Source organism: Dendrobates tinctorius, unplaced genomic scaffold (genome assembly GCF_039654945.1).
Source record: "Dendrobates tinctorius isolate UK_male_01 unplaced genomic scaffold, ASM3965494v1 ptg000093l, whole genome shotgun sequence".
NCBI lineage: Eukaryota > Metazoa > Chordata > Amphibia > Anura > Dendrobatidae > Dendrobates > Dendrobates tinctorius.
Window position 1 is genome coordinate 22290613 of NW_027361761.1, and position 19548 is coordinate 22310160.

Consider the following 19548-nt stretch of genomic DNA (forward strand, 5'->3'; position numbering starts at 1 on the left):
GAGGAAAAAATTTAAAAGTTTTTCCACTTTCTCCATTCTGCCCGTCCGTGAAAACTGTACTGCACTCATGGACCTACAGACTTGCATTCTTGATTTTGATCAAAAACTTGGATCAAAATCGGACAAGCCTTAGATTTTTTCCTCGGACCACTTGGTCTGAGCAAAAAATATTAGACATGTTCACTGCCCCATAGAATAACATGGGTAAGAATGCGATCCCTGAAAACCATGGATAGAACTTGTCCTTCATAATTGGTCTTGTGCAGGAGCCCTCCGCATCAGTCGCTGTCTGCACTCCGGGTCTCACCATCACAATGCCCATTAGCAAAACCACACAGTCCTCCTAAACACAGTGCCTCTTGCACAACAAGAAGGTGCCCTCCTGGATCCCTTAGCTCTGTCATCTGTCCTTGGTACTCTCTGGCTACCTTTGGCACCATGAATATGCCCTCCTTCAGATCCTCTCTCCTGTCAGGAAAACACTCTTACCTGGGCGCGGTCGCTTCCTACTTCTCCTGAACGATTTGAGAACCAATTCTCATTCCTACCTAGTGCAGAATACAATTCAAGATGTTTCCACCGTTCATGAGCTAGTTCTTGCACATTACGCCCTCTGCAACTGACACAGGATGGAGCAAAATCAGACCGCTAAATAACCTCGTGGAGGAGACAGAACATCTCCTGAAAATCAGCAATTCTGAGAAGTTTCTTATGACCCGAAATCTTGGGATTCGAGGCATCGAATGGGTGAGACCCCGAAATAAACCTCTAGAAGGAATCAGAAAATTTCCTGGAAATCAACAATTCTAAAACGTTTCTTGATCTTTGTGATCCGAGACATAGAATGAACGGGTAAGGACCATAAACGTGATGACATTTTCTGCCGCGTGTTGCAAACTTTCTAACCAGATAAAATATGCAAGTAATGACACAGGTCCCTATGAAGAAAGAAAATAGTAATTTTGCTGTGATCCATAAAGTATACATGTAGATGGATCTGTCAATTAATAATTTGTTTTGTGCAAAATGCTGTAAATTTATCTGCGATCCTATGGAAAACCACACATGAAATCTGGACTTCAAGACAAAACTTGTTCTCCATCACTAAATGCTCAGTATGAATTTGCCAAGATTCATCACCTCCGTAGGATTATTATAACCCGGTAAATACATCCATGTACCCCAATTTTGCAATAAATAAAAGCATATTATTAATGACTGCATTCAACTACACTGACATCAGCTAGAAATGTGCTAGAACATAATACGGAGATTACGTTAACACAGACCTGCTGAGCTTACTGCAAGAAATGTCCCTCAGACGTCTGAAGTCCCATCGCCTGACTGACGAGATCTCCGCTCTATGACTGTGATTAATAAGTGATAATGTTGGCTCTGCGCACTCTCTATTCCCAGACTTTGATTTCACAATTTTAAAGTATGATGAGTTATAAAGAAAGTGTACACCAAAAAGCCATAACATTAAAACCTCCAAGACTAATAATGTGAAGGTCTTCTTCACTGTGTGAGAGCACCTCTGACAAGTAGAGGCCTCGACCCCATAAAACCTCCAAAGGGCTCCTGTGGCTTCTGACACATTCCCTGGAAATGCTGTGTGTTGCTTACAGTGGTTTCCATGGACTGAACTAGCTTTACCAAGACATCTCAAAGATGGCCAATCGGATTGAGGTCTGGGAGATCACCTTGAACTCTGTCATGTTCCTCAAACCATTCCCGAACAGTTTTTGCAGTGTGGTAGAGGCATTATTCTGTTCAAGGAGACCACGGCATTAGGGAATATAGCTGTCACAAAGAGGGGTATGTGGTCTATACAATGGTTGGGGAGGGGGAACGTGCCACATCCACCTAGATGCCAGGACCCAATGTTCCTCAGCAGAATATTGCTCCATCACAGCCGTCCTTAGTGCATCCTGGTGTAGGTAATAGCAGTTACGCAGGATGCAGGGACTCAGCACAAACAAACACTTTTAAAGAGAACACGACTAACCCAGCAAAGGCCGGTTACTATAGGGCCACGATATGGCCGACTACGGGTCCTTATTTCCTATAGTGTCAGTTATCTGTCTTGACGTCCCTCGGCGACTCTGATGAAGCTGTTTTGGCGTCGCAGCCGCTGGGCCCAGCTGCTGAAGATCTGTCGTAGTCTTCGGGCGCCCCAGCGCCCAAAAGGAGTTGGGGCACAACAGGCCCTGAGGGAGTCCTTTGATGAGGTAACCCCCCTGTAGAATCAGCGGGGTTCCGCTCGTTAGTGAGTTCAATGAGACTCCAGTCCCCAAGCAGGGTTGTGTCGCAGTAATCAGGAGTGGCGGTTGGCAGACCACGTGCACAGCCTGGGAAAAGAGTTTCTCTGTAGACAAGGAGTAGGTCCCAACTGCCGACTGCAGCGGGGTGATGTCAGATGCGGGCGATGATGAACAGGCCGCAGCCGCGGGCAGAAGCGGGGCGGCAGTGGGCAGGCCGCAGCCGCGGGCTGGAGTGAAGCGGCAGCGGCTGCGGACGACCGTGGGCAGGTCGTGATCCTGGACTGGAGTGGAGTGGCAGTCTCTTGTCGGTAAGTTCGGCGCTTCCTCTCCGCAGGCCACTGTAAATCTCCCCTCTGCCACTGGTCTCCTCTCTGGTCGCCGTCCGTCACCCTGGCTCTCTCAAACTCCCACAGTCTCTTGCCTCGTGTCTGCCGTTCCACCAACTGACCCCACTGAGCGCTCCCTGTCCCTTTTATACTCGCCCCTCCCTTTGCTGTCCTGTCACTTCCAGCAGTTCACTCTGCTCCTCCGTTCCCCGGGTACAGTTCCCTTAGGAACCTAGATGGCGGTCCCCTTGGTTCCGGCCCGGACACTCTGCGGGGGCCCTCCTCCCTACACTGGTGCCATATATTCTTCACGTAACTGAAACACCAGGCCGTACACATGATTTATCAGACATGGTTCATATTAGGTTAGGCCCTTTCATCGCTGGACCGAGGATATCATTGGTACTCTGATCAATATGCAGTTACACAGCCCCATAAATGCGCTGTGTGTTTGGATAATTTTCTATGATAGCTGCGATTCTCTGTACCTTCAGACACTTTTCTATGGTAGCTGCGATGCTCTGGGTGTTCTGATACTTTTCTATGATAACTGCGATGCTCTGTATATTCTGACACTTTTCTATGATAGTATAGGAAGGTGTGCCATAAGACAAGAGAATCCTCAGGGCTGTGCAGCATGGAGGCTGCCATCTACCGTCCAAGCAAGACCCTGTGGAACAACCAGAAAAGGAAAAGTTTCAGGAAGGAAAGGTTTAGAAGGAACAGTGGGTCAGGTGACCTTGATGACGCACTTCACCAATATAAAACAGGAGCAGGTTTGGCAGCAAGTAAAGTAACAGGTGGGATGTATGTCAGGGGAGACACTGAGGCCGAAGTGACAGGCTGTGGCAGAAAGCCCAAGGCAGCGATTGTGGTGCACCTTTAAGCATAACTCAGGCGGCTCTAGACAAGTCCCAGAGTCAAGACTAAACCGGTCAAGACCTGGAGTGTAGACTAGGCCGGTGAGGAACCAAATTCCAAAAACTACACTAGTCAAGAGCTGGGTTCCAGCCTTCTGACCGGGTACGAGAGACATCTGCCGTTGGTCAAGCACCAAAGATCTGGAGATTCCGCTCTGGGTGAACACTTGTGGTTGTGAAAATGAGGCGCGAGTGAGCTGGGCCATTGCTTCCAGCACTGACATACGGTACAGGGGTTGGTCTGGGCTAGAACTAGTACAACAGACAGGGCAGGGGCCGGTTGAAGCGAAAGAGGCCCAGCAAGCCTTGTTAGACTTTGTCAGGAGGACTTGCGGTTTAGCTGGAAGAACTGGAGACCCCACGCTAAGGTCTGTGTTAGAAGAACAGATATGCAAATAAAGTCCGTGGAGCCTCATTTAAGAGTCTCAAACACGGGACTAGCCAGATCTTCCTCCAGGGAAGGACCCAGCCAAGGAGTGGCTCCTTTCGGAAACCACCATTACCACCATATTAAGTGGCCCTTTAAGTCAATATCCAGCTGTTTACGAGTTTACAGATATGACAAGGGAAATACCAAAGCCAGGTATCCATCCACAGACAGCTGTTTCGGGGTGTTGCCCCTCATCAGTGTGGAGTAGGATTCTGGCTAGGTGGGAGCAATGCCTAGTAGACCAACATCACGAAACAATCACTGACCTCAGGGAGACCAGTCAAAGAAAACACTGCGGCAGCCGGCAAAGGCGCTCAATCACAGTGAAATCCTAGGTGCATTGCTCCCTGGGAAATACGAATATGCAAATAAAGTCCGTTATTCAGGTCAGGGAACATAGAAAGGCGTTACAAAAAAACAAATGCATACCCATAACGTAGTGTCCGCCGGTCACACCAGTGGGCGTGACTGGCGGACACTACGTTATGGGTATGCATTTGGTTTTTTCCTTATAATTTATCACATTTAATGGGACTTAATTGATGATTGGCTTGATCTGTATGGATTATTTGGGGCTAGTAGATTCTACTTGAAGTGTTTCACACTATTGTGATAGACTTTGCCCGTCTCCTCTGTTTACATAGGAGCTTTTCTTACTTCAGCATTTTCTTCCCGTTTTCTTTATAATTGTACTATTTAACACCTCTCTCTTTTTGGATTAACTATTTCTACCCGTCTCAGTGGAACTATAGGCTGTTTTGGAGACAATTTTTGTAACGCCTTTCTATGTTGCTCTACTTTGTATTTAAATAAAAGAATTTTCTTGATACTTTTTTGCATAAAACTTGGTATGAGTCGATTTGTTACCATGGTTTCGTATTAAATTCTATGGAGATATAGGCTCTCCCTGGCTTTCTGATGTTTATACGTGCTTCATAGAGGGTATCTCATTGTTCTAATATGTTTTCAATGCTAGTCCTTAATCCTGGCTATGTTTTCATTTCACCTTGCCTGACCCTATATCTTGGCAGGCTACCTTTGCAGAAATGAAAATTATATTGCTTACCTGGGCCTAACTTAGCAACTGCATAAAGAAGATCGTAATTGATTACTGGTGTAGCATCATCTATCGGCTTCCATCCAACCGGAGGGGACACAGGAGGAGAGATGAGGAATTGTTTAGCAGGTTGTGGGGGTGCCAGGTGGAGTTTTTCTCCATCTGTCTCTGTTGTTTGGACCTGTGTGTGACATTATAAAAATCTTTAGGACATATGCAAAAAAATAAGAACGTAATGGAAAAAAACTCAATCATGGATGAGATTGCATATAAAAAGATATATTCAAGAGATTTTCAAAAATGTCAAACTTGATGTAACACAATTTACCTGTGCGAAATAAAGTTTTAATTTCTTCCCTCTGAACTGTGTCTCGTGTAGCTCTATCCTCGCTCGCGCCGCTGCCTTAGGGTTGCTGAAGTTTATTCGTACTCTTCGGAAGCTCTTGAACAATTGTAAGGTCACACATTCATCATATGCTCGGAAAAGACCCTCAAATTTCTCCTATAGTAAAAGGAAAAATACTTACGTTAGTTCAAACAACACATACATATATACGGTACTACATCTATTTTAGTGGAGGTTGAGCTTTGGGGGTAACTGATAATACCATACAGTAGGTGCTAACTACCTAACGTCCATCTTGTACCATGTGCCTTAGCACCTGACCGGCACCATGAGCCTCAATATAAAAAAAGGGAGGTTGGTAACACATTTACAATCTTCTAAACCGAGTTGGTAGGGTCTTAAAAAGGCAAAATTAAGGATGAAACTCAGAATTAATTGAAGTTCTGAAGAGACCTCCTAAAAACAAACTATTGCACAATGTGGGAAGCTTTGGGTAACAGATCTCAAGCTAACATCCTGTAGGCATCTGAAGTGGCTTTAGGCACAAAGCCACAAGAGACCAGTTTCATGGGTCTATTGACACCTGGGATAGTCTGGAGCATCAGACCCCTTAAAACTAGTATTTGACTTGGCCAACAGAAAGTAGCTCCTGAGCCATAAAAAACATGACTTAAAAAGGACTCCTTGAGCTAAAGAAAACTCAATGAAAACCAGCCATCAATAACAGTTGGAAGGGGTGGAGGAGACTCGAATTAGACTAGCAGACACCAAGGATGGCCTGAGATACAAAACCACTAAACTTTAGTTACAGCCAGTGCCACAATACTAGAGACCCAGGGACTGCCTGAGTCATAAAATCCTTGGATGCCAAGGAATATCACTGCAACCAAAGTATTGGATACCAGGGAGAATTGCCTGAGTCAATAATCCCCTGGACACGAGGGACTGCCTGATCCTCAAAACATCTGTACACTACTGTGACACCAATCAATAGACACCAGGGACTACCTGTGACACAATGACACTGGCATAGGAGACAGGCTGATGACAAAGCTTGCTTGATCCACAAAACTACTGGACTCCAGTGACTTCCTGAGCCACAAAACCATTAGATTCCATGAATAGCCTTAGCCACAGAAATCTTGAACATCAGGAACTGGCTAGTCTTTTGGGAGCTCAGGAAGTCCCTTGGGTCCAGTGGGTTTTTGGATTCAGCCATTCCCTTTTGTCCAGTGGCGTTGTGATACAGGCAGTCCCTGGTGTGTTATGGTTTTGTAGCTCAGTCTTTAGCGTCCAGGTCTTCAGTGGATGTTTGGGTCAGGTAGACCATGACATTCATTTGTCTTGTTATTTATGCATATAACCGCTATATGCCAAGGACTGCTTGATGGACAAAACCCCTAAACAATAGGGACTGCATGAGCCACCAAACCATTGGACACCAGGGACTGGCCGAGAGAGAAAATCACTGAGTGACAAGGACTGCTTGAGCCACAAGATCAATGGAAACCAGGCACTGCCTGACCAATGAAGCTACTGAACAGCAAAGAAAACCTGAGTCACGAAACCGCTGGACACCACTGGACTACATCAAATGAATAGTCAGGGCCATGGCACTACTGGACATAACTGAAGTCCATCTGAAAGCTGAAAACCAGAATTTGTAGAAGGGTATAAGAAGGGCAACACTCAAGCCAGAATTATCTGTAGCTTTCACTGCCATACATTTTTTGAGACAAAAAATACAGGATAAAACCTTCCTAGCTGTATTTTTTTAATCAGGATAAGACAAGCCATACGAAGCGGTAATTGACAATCACAAGAAGACAACTTGACGTAAATCAATGGTCCCTTACAAACGGAGGATAGTCCAGATGGAAGCGCAAGTCCCGACTAGGCTTTGTCTACCGGACATTTCAGCTGAAGAAGACTCGGAACATTTAGGGTAGAGGTAAAACTTAGATTCTCAGAGGATGAAAATGTCAACTTGTTGTGTTAGCACGTATCAGCGTAGTACAGCTAAACACCATCTCTCCCAGCACCTGCATTTGATATTTACAGATCCTGGTGGAAGCAATCACCTGCAATCTAGATAAGTCTGACCTTATGTTCTGCACAGGCACAGGGAGACATAGAAGACTTTTGGGGTATTTGAGTTAGTGCGAAGAACACTGAAACTGGGTTCCTTGATGGATACAAAGTGTAAAAATATTGCTGTACAACAATATCAGCAAATTACCAAAGCATGTAATGGTGGGACCTGCAGTATTGATCCTTGTCCAATCAGCCAGCAAGAGAATCTCTTAAAGTCCATATTCAGTCACAACAGACAACAACAACAACAATAATAATAATAATAATAAAGTAAACATTTCAAAAGCTAAAAGGTAGTGTCATTCTTAAAAAAGGTTTTTAGTCTATTATAAATCTTTCTTCCTTTATGCCATAATAATGCTCCTATGTACAAGAATATAAGTACTATAATACTGCCCCTATGTACAAGAATATAACTACTATAATACTGCCTCTATGTACAAGAATATAACTACTATAATACTGCCCACTATGTACAAGAATATCACTACTATAATACTACTCCTATCTACAAGAATATAACTACTATAATACTGCTCCTATGTACAAGAATATAACTATTATAATACTGCTCCTATGTACAAGAATATAACTACTATAATACTGCTCCTATGTGCAAGAATATAACTACTATAATACTGCTCCTATGTACAAGAAAATAACTACAATAATACTGCCCCTATGTACAAGAATATAACTACTATTATACTGCTCCTATGTACAAGAATATAACTACTATAATACTGCTCCTATATACATATGAAACCCCATATAGCGTTTACTAGAAAAAAAAACACATGACGGACTCCCAGACCATGAGAAATAAGATTCCCTACTTTGATGAGATGAAGATATAACTTTTTGGTGATAATTCTAAGCGGTATGTGTGGAGAAAACCAGGCACTGCTCATCACCTGCCCAATACAATCCCAACAGTGAAACATGGTGGTGGCAGCATCATGCTATGGGGGTGTTTTCCAGCTGCAGGGATAGGATGACTGGTTGTAATTGAATGAAACATGAATGCAGCCAAGTGCAGAGATATCCTGGATGAATAACTCTTCCAGAGTGCTCTGGGCCTCAGACTTGGTCGAAGGTTTACCTTCCAGCAAGAGGAGTTCGATATCAGTGTCATATTTTTAATTGGGATTTTAGCTTTCCATAGATAGGAAACAAAGCATGGATGTTTCAGCAATCTGGTCACTATTGATTTGGGGCTTTTAGGCATGTGTCACAGTTATGAAAAAATATACATATTCTTCCCCTATTAGTCCTCAAGTTCAAAATGTCCCAGTAATATTAAATCTATACAAACCCCAATATTTATAACTTCCCATAGGCACCAAGCCGAATGGCTGCAGATGTAATGTTTCCTTTCAAATCAGAATGTGCTTTCGAGGGACAAAAGAGACTTCTCCACTTCTCCATCTATATGTAAACACATGTCCCTTTTGTAATCTGGATCTCAGAAAAGATCCTTCCTGTTTAATTACCTGTACTCTATAGGGAGTCCTAATTAATTTTTTCACTTCTCAGCCATACGTTATTTCCTCATTTCCCATATGTCAACTGTGCAATTGTACTTCAAAAGAGGTATAGATGGTCAGATCTTTTCTCCTTGAGAAATTCTGTGTGAGAGACAGGAGGGGGGTGAATGCCAAATCCCTGGAGATGGGATATGGATTTTAAGTTTTTCTACAACAACAGTGTACACAGACAGCCTTTAAAGAAAATCTTCACTCATCTAACACCATGTTCTAATCGTTAGTTAGGTGCTATAATTTTGCTTGTCTACAGTCACCACTAGGGGGAGCATAATAGCTTACTGCATACTGTTATCCACTTGAATCATATGTATATACAGTATTCAGTAAATGCCTAGTCTCCCCCTAGTGGTGGCTGTAGGTAGCCATAATTGTGTCTTTTATCTATGACTATACAGGGACATGAAGCTTCTATAAAACTACATTAAGAAATTAATTTTTCCAAAAATGTCAGATTCATTCTAGAATTTGATGATGTACTCTTATCCATGAAGCCCACACACCATCTGAAGGCATGTGGTGATGTATGGCAGATATTGTGCCGCTCAGGCTTTAATCTGCGTGGTCAATTTTATCAATGAAGCAATCATCATTCCATCCAACGTGAATGTTCTATCGCTATGGTAACAATATGAAACCATGATGCGTGTGATTCGAGGAAAATGTCCTAATCTGGCCATTTGTATTCAAGAACAGTTTGCTGCTCAGCTCCTTTTTCCGTCACTATAGACGCTGGCAGGGACAAGGCTCCTCCGCTGATCTATGTATCACCCATGGGGAGACTAGCCCGGCTTGTAAGAACGCAGAAGGGGATAATTAAATGCTTATTTTTTAACTGCAATGGCAAGAGGTGATGAAGCAGCAGCGGCGGGTGAGGGGCAGTAGACAGGTGTTTGCCTTGCATGTATTTTTTTATTTATAATTTTGACAGTGTTGTGTTTTTAATATCACAATCTTTTATTTGTCATCTTCTCTGGGACTTGGACATTGCAGTCCTATAATTTTATATCAATTCTATTGATTCGAATAGGTAGTGGACATGGAGTACCTGGCCCCGACCGCTGTTCAACTTCGCAAATGAGCAATTCTGGCCTCCACTGGCACTGTTATCAGTTGATCGTTGAGGGTGCCAGGATAGGGATGAGGGGTCCATGCATACCAGGATAGGGATGAGGGGTCTATGTGTGGCGCCCCTGAGGCTTCAGTCGACACAGAGGTACTGCACCTTCTCCTAAGGTGTAGTGCCCCACCATCCAGGTAAGGTGGGAACTCCTGACCACGCTCCACACCTGCATTCCACACACAGGATAGTTCAGTGGGGCCACCTAGCAGCTTCAGGCTGGGGGTTAGCAGAGCACCCCTCATGGAACCCTGCTTCGTAACACGAGATGTGCTGGGAGGCGGGTGGAGTAAGATGATACAAAAGAGTGGGAAGAGTGAAAATTAGTAGTTCGTTGTTTGGAGGAAAGAGAAGAGAGAAGATGGGTGTCTGAGGGATGTGCTGCAGCAGGTCCCAGTGATCTCGGCTGCTGGCACGAGAAAGACCAGAGAAAGAGACTGATAAGATTGATAATCTAACCTTCCATAAGAGAGAGAGAGAACAGATCGGAACGAAGGAGAATAGAAGGACGGTGGGAAGCAGGTTGAGAAAGAGAGAGAACCCTTCCAAGTCCAGAGAGCGCAAAGGCCGGGGCCCGGTCCCCGAGGTTGATTGGATCTTTATGTCCGGCAACAGACACCAGAAGAGTAGTGAGCCACTAACGCCTTGCTCCCATCATAGACTTGGGACACAACAGCAACTGAATAGAGAGCCGGGACGCAGTGAGGAGTCCCCGAAGCATGCTACAGCTGTCATACAAGTAGAGACTAGGAACACCTAGAGAGAGGCATTCCAGGGTAACTAAGTACTGGAGTGCTTCGCACCTAAAAGCGCATTGGAGGAGTCGTTCAGTAAGGTACATGTTGACGGAGTGTGGAAGGGAGAATCCTATCCTGCCTGGAGGTTGGCTGGAGCCCTGACCTGGAGAACACAGTGCGGAGGCAGGCAGTTGTGTGAACTGCAAACAGTAAAGCTTTGGAACCGCATACTCTGGTGTCCTCCAGTTATTCCAGCACCACTACACCTGGGTACCAGCATCCATACCATTCTGCGCCTCTCCTCATCCATTGCACCTACACTGACTTGGGACTACAGCTCCACCTGTGGTCCCAGTCCCAGCGGATCTGCATGCAGCATTGGCTTACCATCTTACTTGCCAAACACCACGGGTGGCGTCACAAACTATTCATATAAACTTTAACACCATTAACATCACCGCCATTGATATTGGGCGCCCAGGGCCATGGACCGGGTCACCGCTGCAGTGACACCTTCCCGCCTTGACACCGGCCCGGTACCGAGTACCCCCGCTGACCAGGCTGCGCAAGGGCGACCCACATGCATACCAGGATAGGAATGAGGGGGCCATGCATACCAGGATAGGGATGAGGGGGCCATGCATACCAGGATAGGGATGAGGGGGCCATGCATACCAGGATAGGGATGAGGGAGCCATGCATACCAGGATAGGGATGAGGGAGCCATGCATACCAGGATAGGGATGAGGGAGCCATGCATACCAGGATAGGGATGAGGGAGCCATGCATACCAGGATAGGGATGAGGGAGCCATGCATACCAGGATAGGGATGAGGGAGCCATGCACACCAGGATAGGGTTAAGGGGGCCATGCATACCAGGATAGAGACGAGGGGGACATGCCTACCAGGATAGGGACGAGGGAGCAATGCATACCATGATAGGGATGAGGGAGCCAGGATAGGGATGAGGGAGCCATGCATATCAGGATAAGGATGAGGGAGCCATGCATACCAGCATAGGGATGAGGGGGCCATGCATACCAGGATAGAGACGAGGGGGCCATGCCTACCAGGATAGGGATGAGGGATTCATGCATACCAGGATAGGGATGAGGGAGCCGTACATACCAGGATAGGGATGAGGGGGCCATGCATACCAGGATAGAGGTGAGGGAGCCATGCATACCAGGATAGGGATGAGGGAGCCATGCATACCAGGATAGGGATGAAGGGGCCATGCATACCAGGATATAGATGAGGGAGCCATGCATACCAGGATAGGGATGAGGGGGCCATGCATACCAGGATAGTGATAAGGGGGTCATGCATACCAGGATAGGAGGGGGTCAGCACGTACCAGGATAGGGGGATAGGGATGAGGGGGGCCATGCCTACCAGGATAGGGATGAGGGGGCCATGCGTACCAGGATAGGGATGAGGGGACCATGCATACCAGGATAGGGATGAGGGGTCCATGTTATACCATGTATAACACATATATACACTGTATGTATAACATATGTATATGTGCACCCAGTATGCATATGTGTAAATGATGTGTGAGTGTGTATGTGCATGTATGTGTTCACATTGCACACATGTGAATATACCAATGTGCAATTCTGTGCAAAGCTTTTAGGCAGGTGTGCAAAAAATGCTGCAAAGTGTAATGCACAATGATGCGAGATCAGGATCTGTGGGGGCCGGATCATCACTTCCAGGACTCATAGAATCATAGAGTTGGAAGGGACCTCCTGGGCCATCTGGTCCAAGCCCCTGCTCAAAGCAGGATTCACTAAATCATCCCAGACAGATGTCTGTCCAGCCTCTGTTTGAAGACTTCCATTGAAGGAGAATAAATTTGGAGACAATCAGACGCTTCCTGATGGTATTCCATGATGAATTAGTATCTGCCGGGATTTCTCAGCATTGAGGACGTCAAGGTTATTAACGACAAAAGAGTCCTGGGAGTGATTATCCGGCCCCCGCAGAGCCCTGATCTCACATGATCCAGGCGATCTTGGATCACATGAAGAGACAGAAGTATCTGCACAAGCCTCATACACAGAAGATCTGGGGTTTGTTCTTCAAGATGTTTGGAACAACCTCCCTGCAGAGAACCTTCAAACACAGTAAGTAACAAGTTCCGAGAAGAACGGATGACGTCAAAGGGCGGTCACCAAATACTGATTCAATTTAGTTTTCTTTTTTTGCTCCTTCAATTTGCATTTTGTTGATTGATGAAAATAAACTATTAACACTTCTTTTTTTTTAAAAGCTTCCTAACTCGCGGCATTCCCCCCCTCAACCACCTACCGAAAACTATTGCACAATGCTGTACATGTACAATGTAATATGTATGCATCCATGTGCAAGTACCATGTATGGCTGTGTATGTTTGTGCATGAAATAGGTCTAAAAGTCTGGAATTTATACATGAGACTCACAGGAGGGGACAATATAGAAACGGTAAATATATCTATATGCATCATATAGCAAAACAGCCGTGTGCTGGAGACGGAGCAGGGAGGATGCACGGACGGACGCCATCTCCTGAATGGTAATACGGCTGTGCTTGCCGGTCAGAGATTGCAGCACCGGCATATGTAATCCTAATAAAGGACAACTAATCAAAGGAAGGCCTCACTGAGCGCGCTCCTAATCACTTCATTAAAATAAGATTGCAGCACGCTAATTATAAACCATGGCATCAGCAGCAATTATAGGGAACGTTCACTTCTGAGAAACCTTTGTCCACAATGTAGAGGAGGGAAAATGAAGGTACTTGCCATGTCTGGTTACTTGCACGATGCCTTAATGTTTTGTTCACCAGATGGACAGGGTTAGGAGGTAAGGGGCCAATATCAGAAAACTGCTGATAACCAGGTGAATGCCATCGGCAAAGCTAAAACAATACTATAAAGTACAACAACAAAGCACACTCCAGACTGGCGTCATCACACAACTTTAGCCTTCATTTCGATCTTAGCTTATATTTGCTGCATGTTATCTGCATGGAGTCCTTCCTGCTGTCCATATAGACCTGTATTTCCCAAACTCCGATCCTTACGGCGCCCAACATATCATGTTTACAGGATTTCCTTAGTATTGCACAAGTGAGAGAACATATGGGTCGCCCTCCCAGGGCTGTGGGGTACTCGGTACCGGGCCGATGTCAGGGGGATGTGTCACAGCAGCGGTTACCCGGTCCGTGGCCCTGGGCGCCCAAGTAATGGGGAATGTAGTTAATGGAATAGTTTGTGACGCCACCTGTGGTGTTCGGCAAGTGAGATGTGAAGCCAACGCTGCATGCAGATCCTCTGGGGCTGGTGGTGTGTTGCAGCCAAGATGGTGTAGCTCCCCACAGGTGAATCTGTAGCCTCAGGGCAGTGTAGATGTGGTTGGAAATGGATGTAGCAGTGCCGACAGGGTAGGAAGCAGACAAGACACAGCGGGGTGCAATTTCTGTACCTTTACTTGGTAACTGCAGTCCAGGATCCTGATTACAGATGGTTTTGGAGCAGGCTAGCCTGGAAGCAACTCAGGGATTCTCTCTCACAGACGGGCTGTGCAGTCTCCTTCCTAGCACCTTGTGGTGTGAAGCACTCCAGTACTTAGTTACTCTAGAGTTCCTCCTGTCAGATGTTCCCAAGAACCTTACTTGCACGGCAGACAGCTGTAGCCTATCTCGGGGGCTCCTTTCTCCTGAGTCCCGGCTCTCTATTCAAGCTGCTGTTGTGCCTCAAGTCTTAGATGGGAGCAGGGCATTTACAGCCTCCTACCCCTCTGGTATCTGTTGTAGGACCGTTAGTATCCGTACAACCGTGGAGACCAGGCTCCAGTTCATGCGCTCTCAAGCTGAGGGAGCTCACCTTCCTAGCTCAACCTCCAGCTTCTCTCTACACGTCTGCACACTTCACCCTCCGCAGACTAACTGACCACTCCTTCCTCTTGGCCCTCAGAGAGCACTCCTCCCCTTAATCCTGGTTCAGAGTTCCCCCTGCTGGCCTGGAGTGGAACTGTGTTGCATGCATAGGTAAACTGCTGGAGAGACCCATCATTGCCTCCAAGCCTGGCATTACCCTCCCTGGAGGAAGGCAAAGCCAGTGTGGCGGCCATACTCCTGGGGGCGCCACACATATGATAATAATTTCATCACCTGTGCAATATTAAGGAAATCCTGGTTGATATGCACATGTCAGACCAAAGCAAGTTCATCTCTGTGACAGAACCCGTCTCGTTCCTGAGGGTATGATGGCTGGACATTCCCATCTTGTTTGTACATGCATATAATTGTTTGTACAGATGAATGAGGCACCTTCAGGTATCTTGAAATTGTACCCAAGGTTGAGCCAGACTTGTGCTAGTCCACAATTCTCTTCCTGATATCTTGGCTGATTTCTTTAGACTTTCCCATGATGCTACACAAAGAAGCAGAGTGTTTCAGGTGTGCATTAAAATACATCCATAGGTGTCTCTAGCTCAGATGTTGCCAAAAAACAGAAGCTTCCAAACACATTAAATCATCATATGGGTGGTGCAGAATGGTTTAACCCTTTGTCCCAAATCCTGTTTTCACCTTCCTGACCGGGCCAATTTTTACAAGTCTGACCACTGTCACTTTATGAGGTCATAACTCTGGAACATTTCAATGGCTCCCACTGATTCTGAGAATGTTTTTTTTGTGACATATGATACTTCATGATGGCGGTAAAATTTCTGTGATATGACTTGCGTTCATTTGTGAAAAAATCGCAAATTTGGTGAGAATTTTGAAAATGTCATAATTTTCAAACTTTTAATTATTATGTCCTGAAATCAGAGAGATATGTCACACAAAATAGTTAATAAATAACATTTCCCAAATGTCTATTTTATATCAGCACAATTTTTGAAACATAACTTTTTTGTTCGGAAGTTATAAGGGTTAAATGTTGACCAGCGATTTCTAATTTTTACAACAAAATTTGCTAAATCATTTTCTTAGGGACCACCTCACATTTTAAGTGATTTTTAGGGGTCTATATGGCAGAAAATACAGAAAAGTGACACCATTCTGAAAACTGCACCGCTCAAAATGCTCAAAACCACATTCAAGAAGTTTATTAACCCTTCAGGTGCTTCACAGGAATTTTTGGAATGTGGAAGGAAAAAATAAACATTTACTTTTCTTTCACAAAAATTTTCCTTTAGACCTATTTTTTTTTTTTTTACTTTCGAAGGGTAACAGGAGAAAATTGACCATACATTTTGTTGTGCAATTTCTCCTGAGCATGCCGATACCCCATATGTGGGGAAAATTAACTGTTTGGGCGCTCAGCAGGGCTCGGAAGGGAAGGAGCGCCATTTCACCTTTTGAATGTAATATTTGCTGGAATAATTAACGGACGCCATGTCATGTTTGGAGAGCCACTGATGTGCCTAAACAGAGGAATCAGGTGCTTCAGAGAAGTTTTTAACGTTAAGCCGTGAAAATAAAAATAAAAAAATCCCACAAAAATCTTTTTAGCTCCAAATTTTGTACTTAGTGACCCCATTTTACAAAGTACACCTCTCAATGAATTCATCTACGGGTGCAGTGATCATATTGACACCACAGGTGTGTCACAGAGTTTTATACCATTGGGCAGTGAAGTCAAAATAACTACATTTTTACCACCAAAATTTTGTTTTAGCCCCAGATTTTACATTTTCACACAAGAATTGAGTAAAAATAGCACCAACATTTGTCCCACAATTTCTACTGAACATGGCAATACAACATATGTGGCTGTTCAGTGCTACTTTGCCATATGGAGAAACTCGGGAGGACCAGAGCGCCATTTGCCTCCTGGAGCTCAGATTTTCCTAGAATAATTTGCGGATTCAATATAAAAAGCCCCTAAGTGCTAGAAAAGCAGAATCCCCCCTCAAGTGACCCCATTTTGAAAACTCTTACCCTTTGAGAATTTATCTACAGATGTAGTGATGATTTTGACTCCATGGGTGTTTTCCAAAAACAGGTAGCAGTGGATGTTGCTGAGTGAAAATTGAAAACTGCCGTTGCAGTGACCAGTACATTATTCCCAGCTCGTGCTTCTGGAGACATACACCTATAAATTAGGTGGGCTTTCATCACTACAGAAATGACAAACATGTGGGCACTAAATGTTGTTTAGGCACACTGGAGCTCGGAAGGGAGGGGGGAATTTGGATTTGGGAGCGAAGAATTTGCTGAATTTCTTTTGAGGGGCGAGGAGCCATTTCTCTTTTCCAGAGCGTTTGTGCTACTAGTAACAAGGAAGCTCCTATATTTCCGTTAACAGATGACAAACTTGAGCTTTTTTGTGGATTGAGTTGAAGCTTTTATTGGGACCATTCACATAACGTTTGGGATCACATTTATCCTGTGCTCTACGCTGAGCACTTACTTTGGGGTTTCCATCTAAATCTCTGAGTGATGCGATTCAGATGAAACCCCCGAGGGATCCATTCACTATAATGTGGCAGCAGAGTTGATTCACTGCCACTAGTAAGAATAAAGGTTCCAATAAGTCCTATGGTAACACATATTCGCAGTAGTAGTCACCAGACTTAATTCTGCTCAGTATTAGGCGATACAATTATATTAACATTGAACAGAATTATGTGGCCCCTCTGGAAAATAAATTGCTCACCCCTGTTCTAGATAGTGTGCTGAAAAGTGTCATTAATTTAGTAATCTTCAGTTGCGGGTGAGGACACCATGGCACTTATCCGGATGGACCGGAATGAAGATCATGATATCACATGTAGGGCATGTGCCCATGTAAAGTATTCGTGGCTCTCATTTCTTCATTATAAACGTGTCTCTTGGCAGGAAAAACGCTGCATCAAAATCCTGCAGTTTTGTGTTCATGTTTGAGCCTTTTCTTTACGTTTTTTCCCAAGTCATTAGAATAGGTGAAAAGTGCAAAAGTAATTGACATGCTGCAGACATGAAACTGCATCAAGTCTACCAAATCTACAAGGAGAAAATGAGCAACATTTTAGAAATTTCATTCACTTTGTCGGGACAGTAAAATGCTGCATTTTTCATGAAAAAAAAATGCGGCAAAAACGCGATGTGTGATCATAGCCTTACAGCAAAACACTCTCATTCTCCTCCAAACTCTGCCAGCCTGATACAATATGTCTCCCAGTTTAAGAGTCCTGATTTTGCAGGACAGGGAGCGTCGCGGACCTGTGATGTAGATAATAGCGGCCACTAGTGCAGGTATATTCTGATCTTATCCTCACCCCGTGCGATTATCTCCAGGAGCTGCAGAGTAATTATGTTACTCATACAGTACATGCCATGGGGTGAAGAGGCGGCGCATGACACAACCAGAATACGTCCGCCATGTCACACTCATTCATTAGTAACAGTTTTAAAAATATATTTATTTTTATTTCACGCCGAAAATATCCAGAGAAATGGAGGATCGTCACCTGGAGTCCGGCCATTATGACTACATCTAGCGTGGAAGCAAAGAGCAAGAAGTGGGCAGACGTGAATCACAGGAATCAATATATTTCAGACATCGGAATCTGAACAAGAGGCTACACACATCAAGAGTAGGACCCCAAAACTGAGGTCATGGGGGGCCGAACACAATGCAAGAATAATAGCAATGATCAGTATTGGCGGAAAGGAACAGATACATAAGATAGATAATAGATAGAAGATAGATAGATAGATAGATAGATAGATAGATAGATAGATAGATAGATAGAGGGTCGTACTGGCCTACCGGAGAACCGGAGGATTCTCCGGTGAGCCCAGGCACTGACACCAGCTGGCATACTTGCAAGCAGCTGCCTATGGCCCCCACTGCTCAGGGGCCCCCAGGCAGTGGCTATGGGGCCACTGAGTGAAGGGGGCCCGCCCTGTGCCAGCGGAGCAGCAGCTGGAGACAGGATCCTGTCCCCACTGCTCAAGAAAATGAATATTCACTGCCCGCATGTAAAGCCCCACCACCACCGCTCCACTCTCTCACACTGCTGTGTGTGTGTGGGCACGGTGCTGTGCTTTGTGTGTGAGTGTGAGAGAGTGGTGTGGTGCTGTGTGTGTGTGTGTATGTGGTGTGGTGCTTTGTATGAGAGTGAGAGTGGTGATGTGTCTGTGTGTGTCTATTGTAGATGGGTGTATTGGAGAAATCAATGATCGCTGTGGACAATGATGGTAGTGGTGGAAAGGACAATGGTGGTGGTGGGGGAGGAGGCAATGATCGAGGTGAAGTGGAAAATGATGATGGTGGTAGGGGGAGGCAATGATGGAGGTGTTGAAATGGGCAATAAGGGGGTGGTGGGGGAGAAATCAATGATGGTTGTGGTGTAAAAGGACAATGATGGTAGTGGTGGAAAGGACAATGGTGGTGGTGGGGAGGAGGCAATGATTAAGGTGGTGGAATGGGTAATGATGGTGGTTGTGGGGGAGAAGGAAATGATGAAGGTGGTGGGAAGGGCAATGATAGGAGTGGTGGAGGAGAAGGCAATGATGGGGGTGGTGATGAGCACAATGATGGGGTGGAGGGGGAGAACAATGATGGAGGTGGAGAGGGGCTGCATTATACCCTATGAGGGGGGCTGCAACATACTTTATGAGGCGGCTACATTATATTCTGCGGGGAGACTGCATTATTCTCCCAGGGGACTACATTATATTCTGGGGGGCTACATCATACGATATGAGGGGTACAGCATTATGC

General features: G+C 45.1%; 1 protein-coding gene across 4 annotated transcripts in view; it reads right to left on the reverse strand.

Annotated features, from left to right (window-relative positions):
- The window catches only part of RCAN2 (regulator of calcineurin 2), a 109691-nt gene that overhangs the window by 16366 nt on the left and 73777 nt on the right, over positions 1-19548 (reverse strand). For all 4 annotated transcript variants that reach the window (XM_073586547.1, XM_073586548.1, XM_073586549.1 and 1 more), the window contains 2 exons: positions 5326-5499; positions 5007-5178 (listed from right to left, as the gene is read on the reverse strand). In XM_073586547.1, the coding sequence (XP_073442648.1) occupies positions 5007-5178; positions 5326-5499 (346 nt within the window). The remainder of the gene's footprint in view (positions 1-5006; positions 5179-5325; positions 5500-19548) is intronic.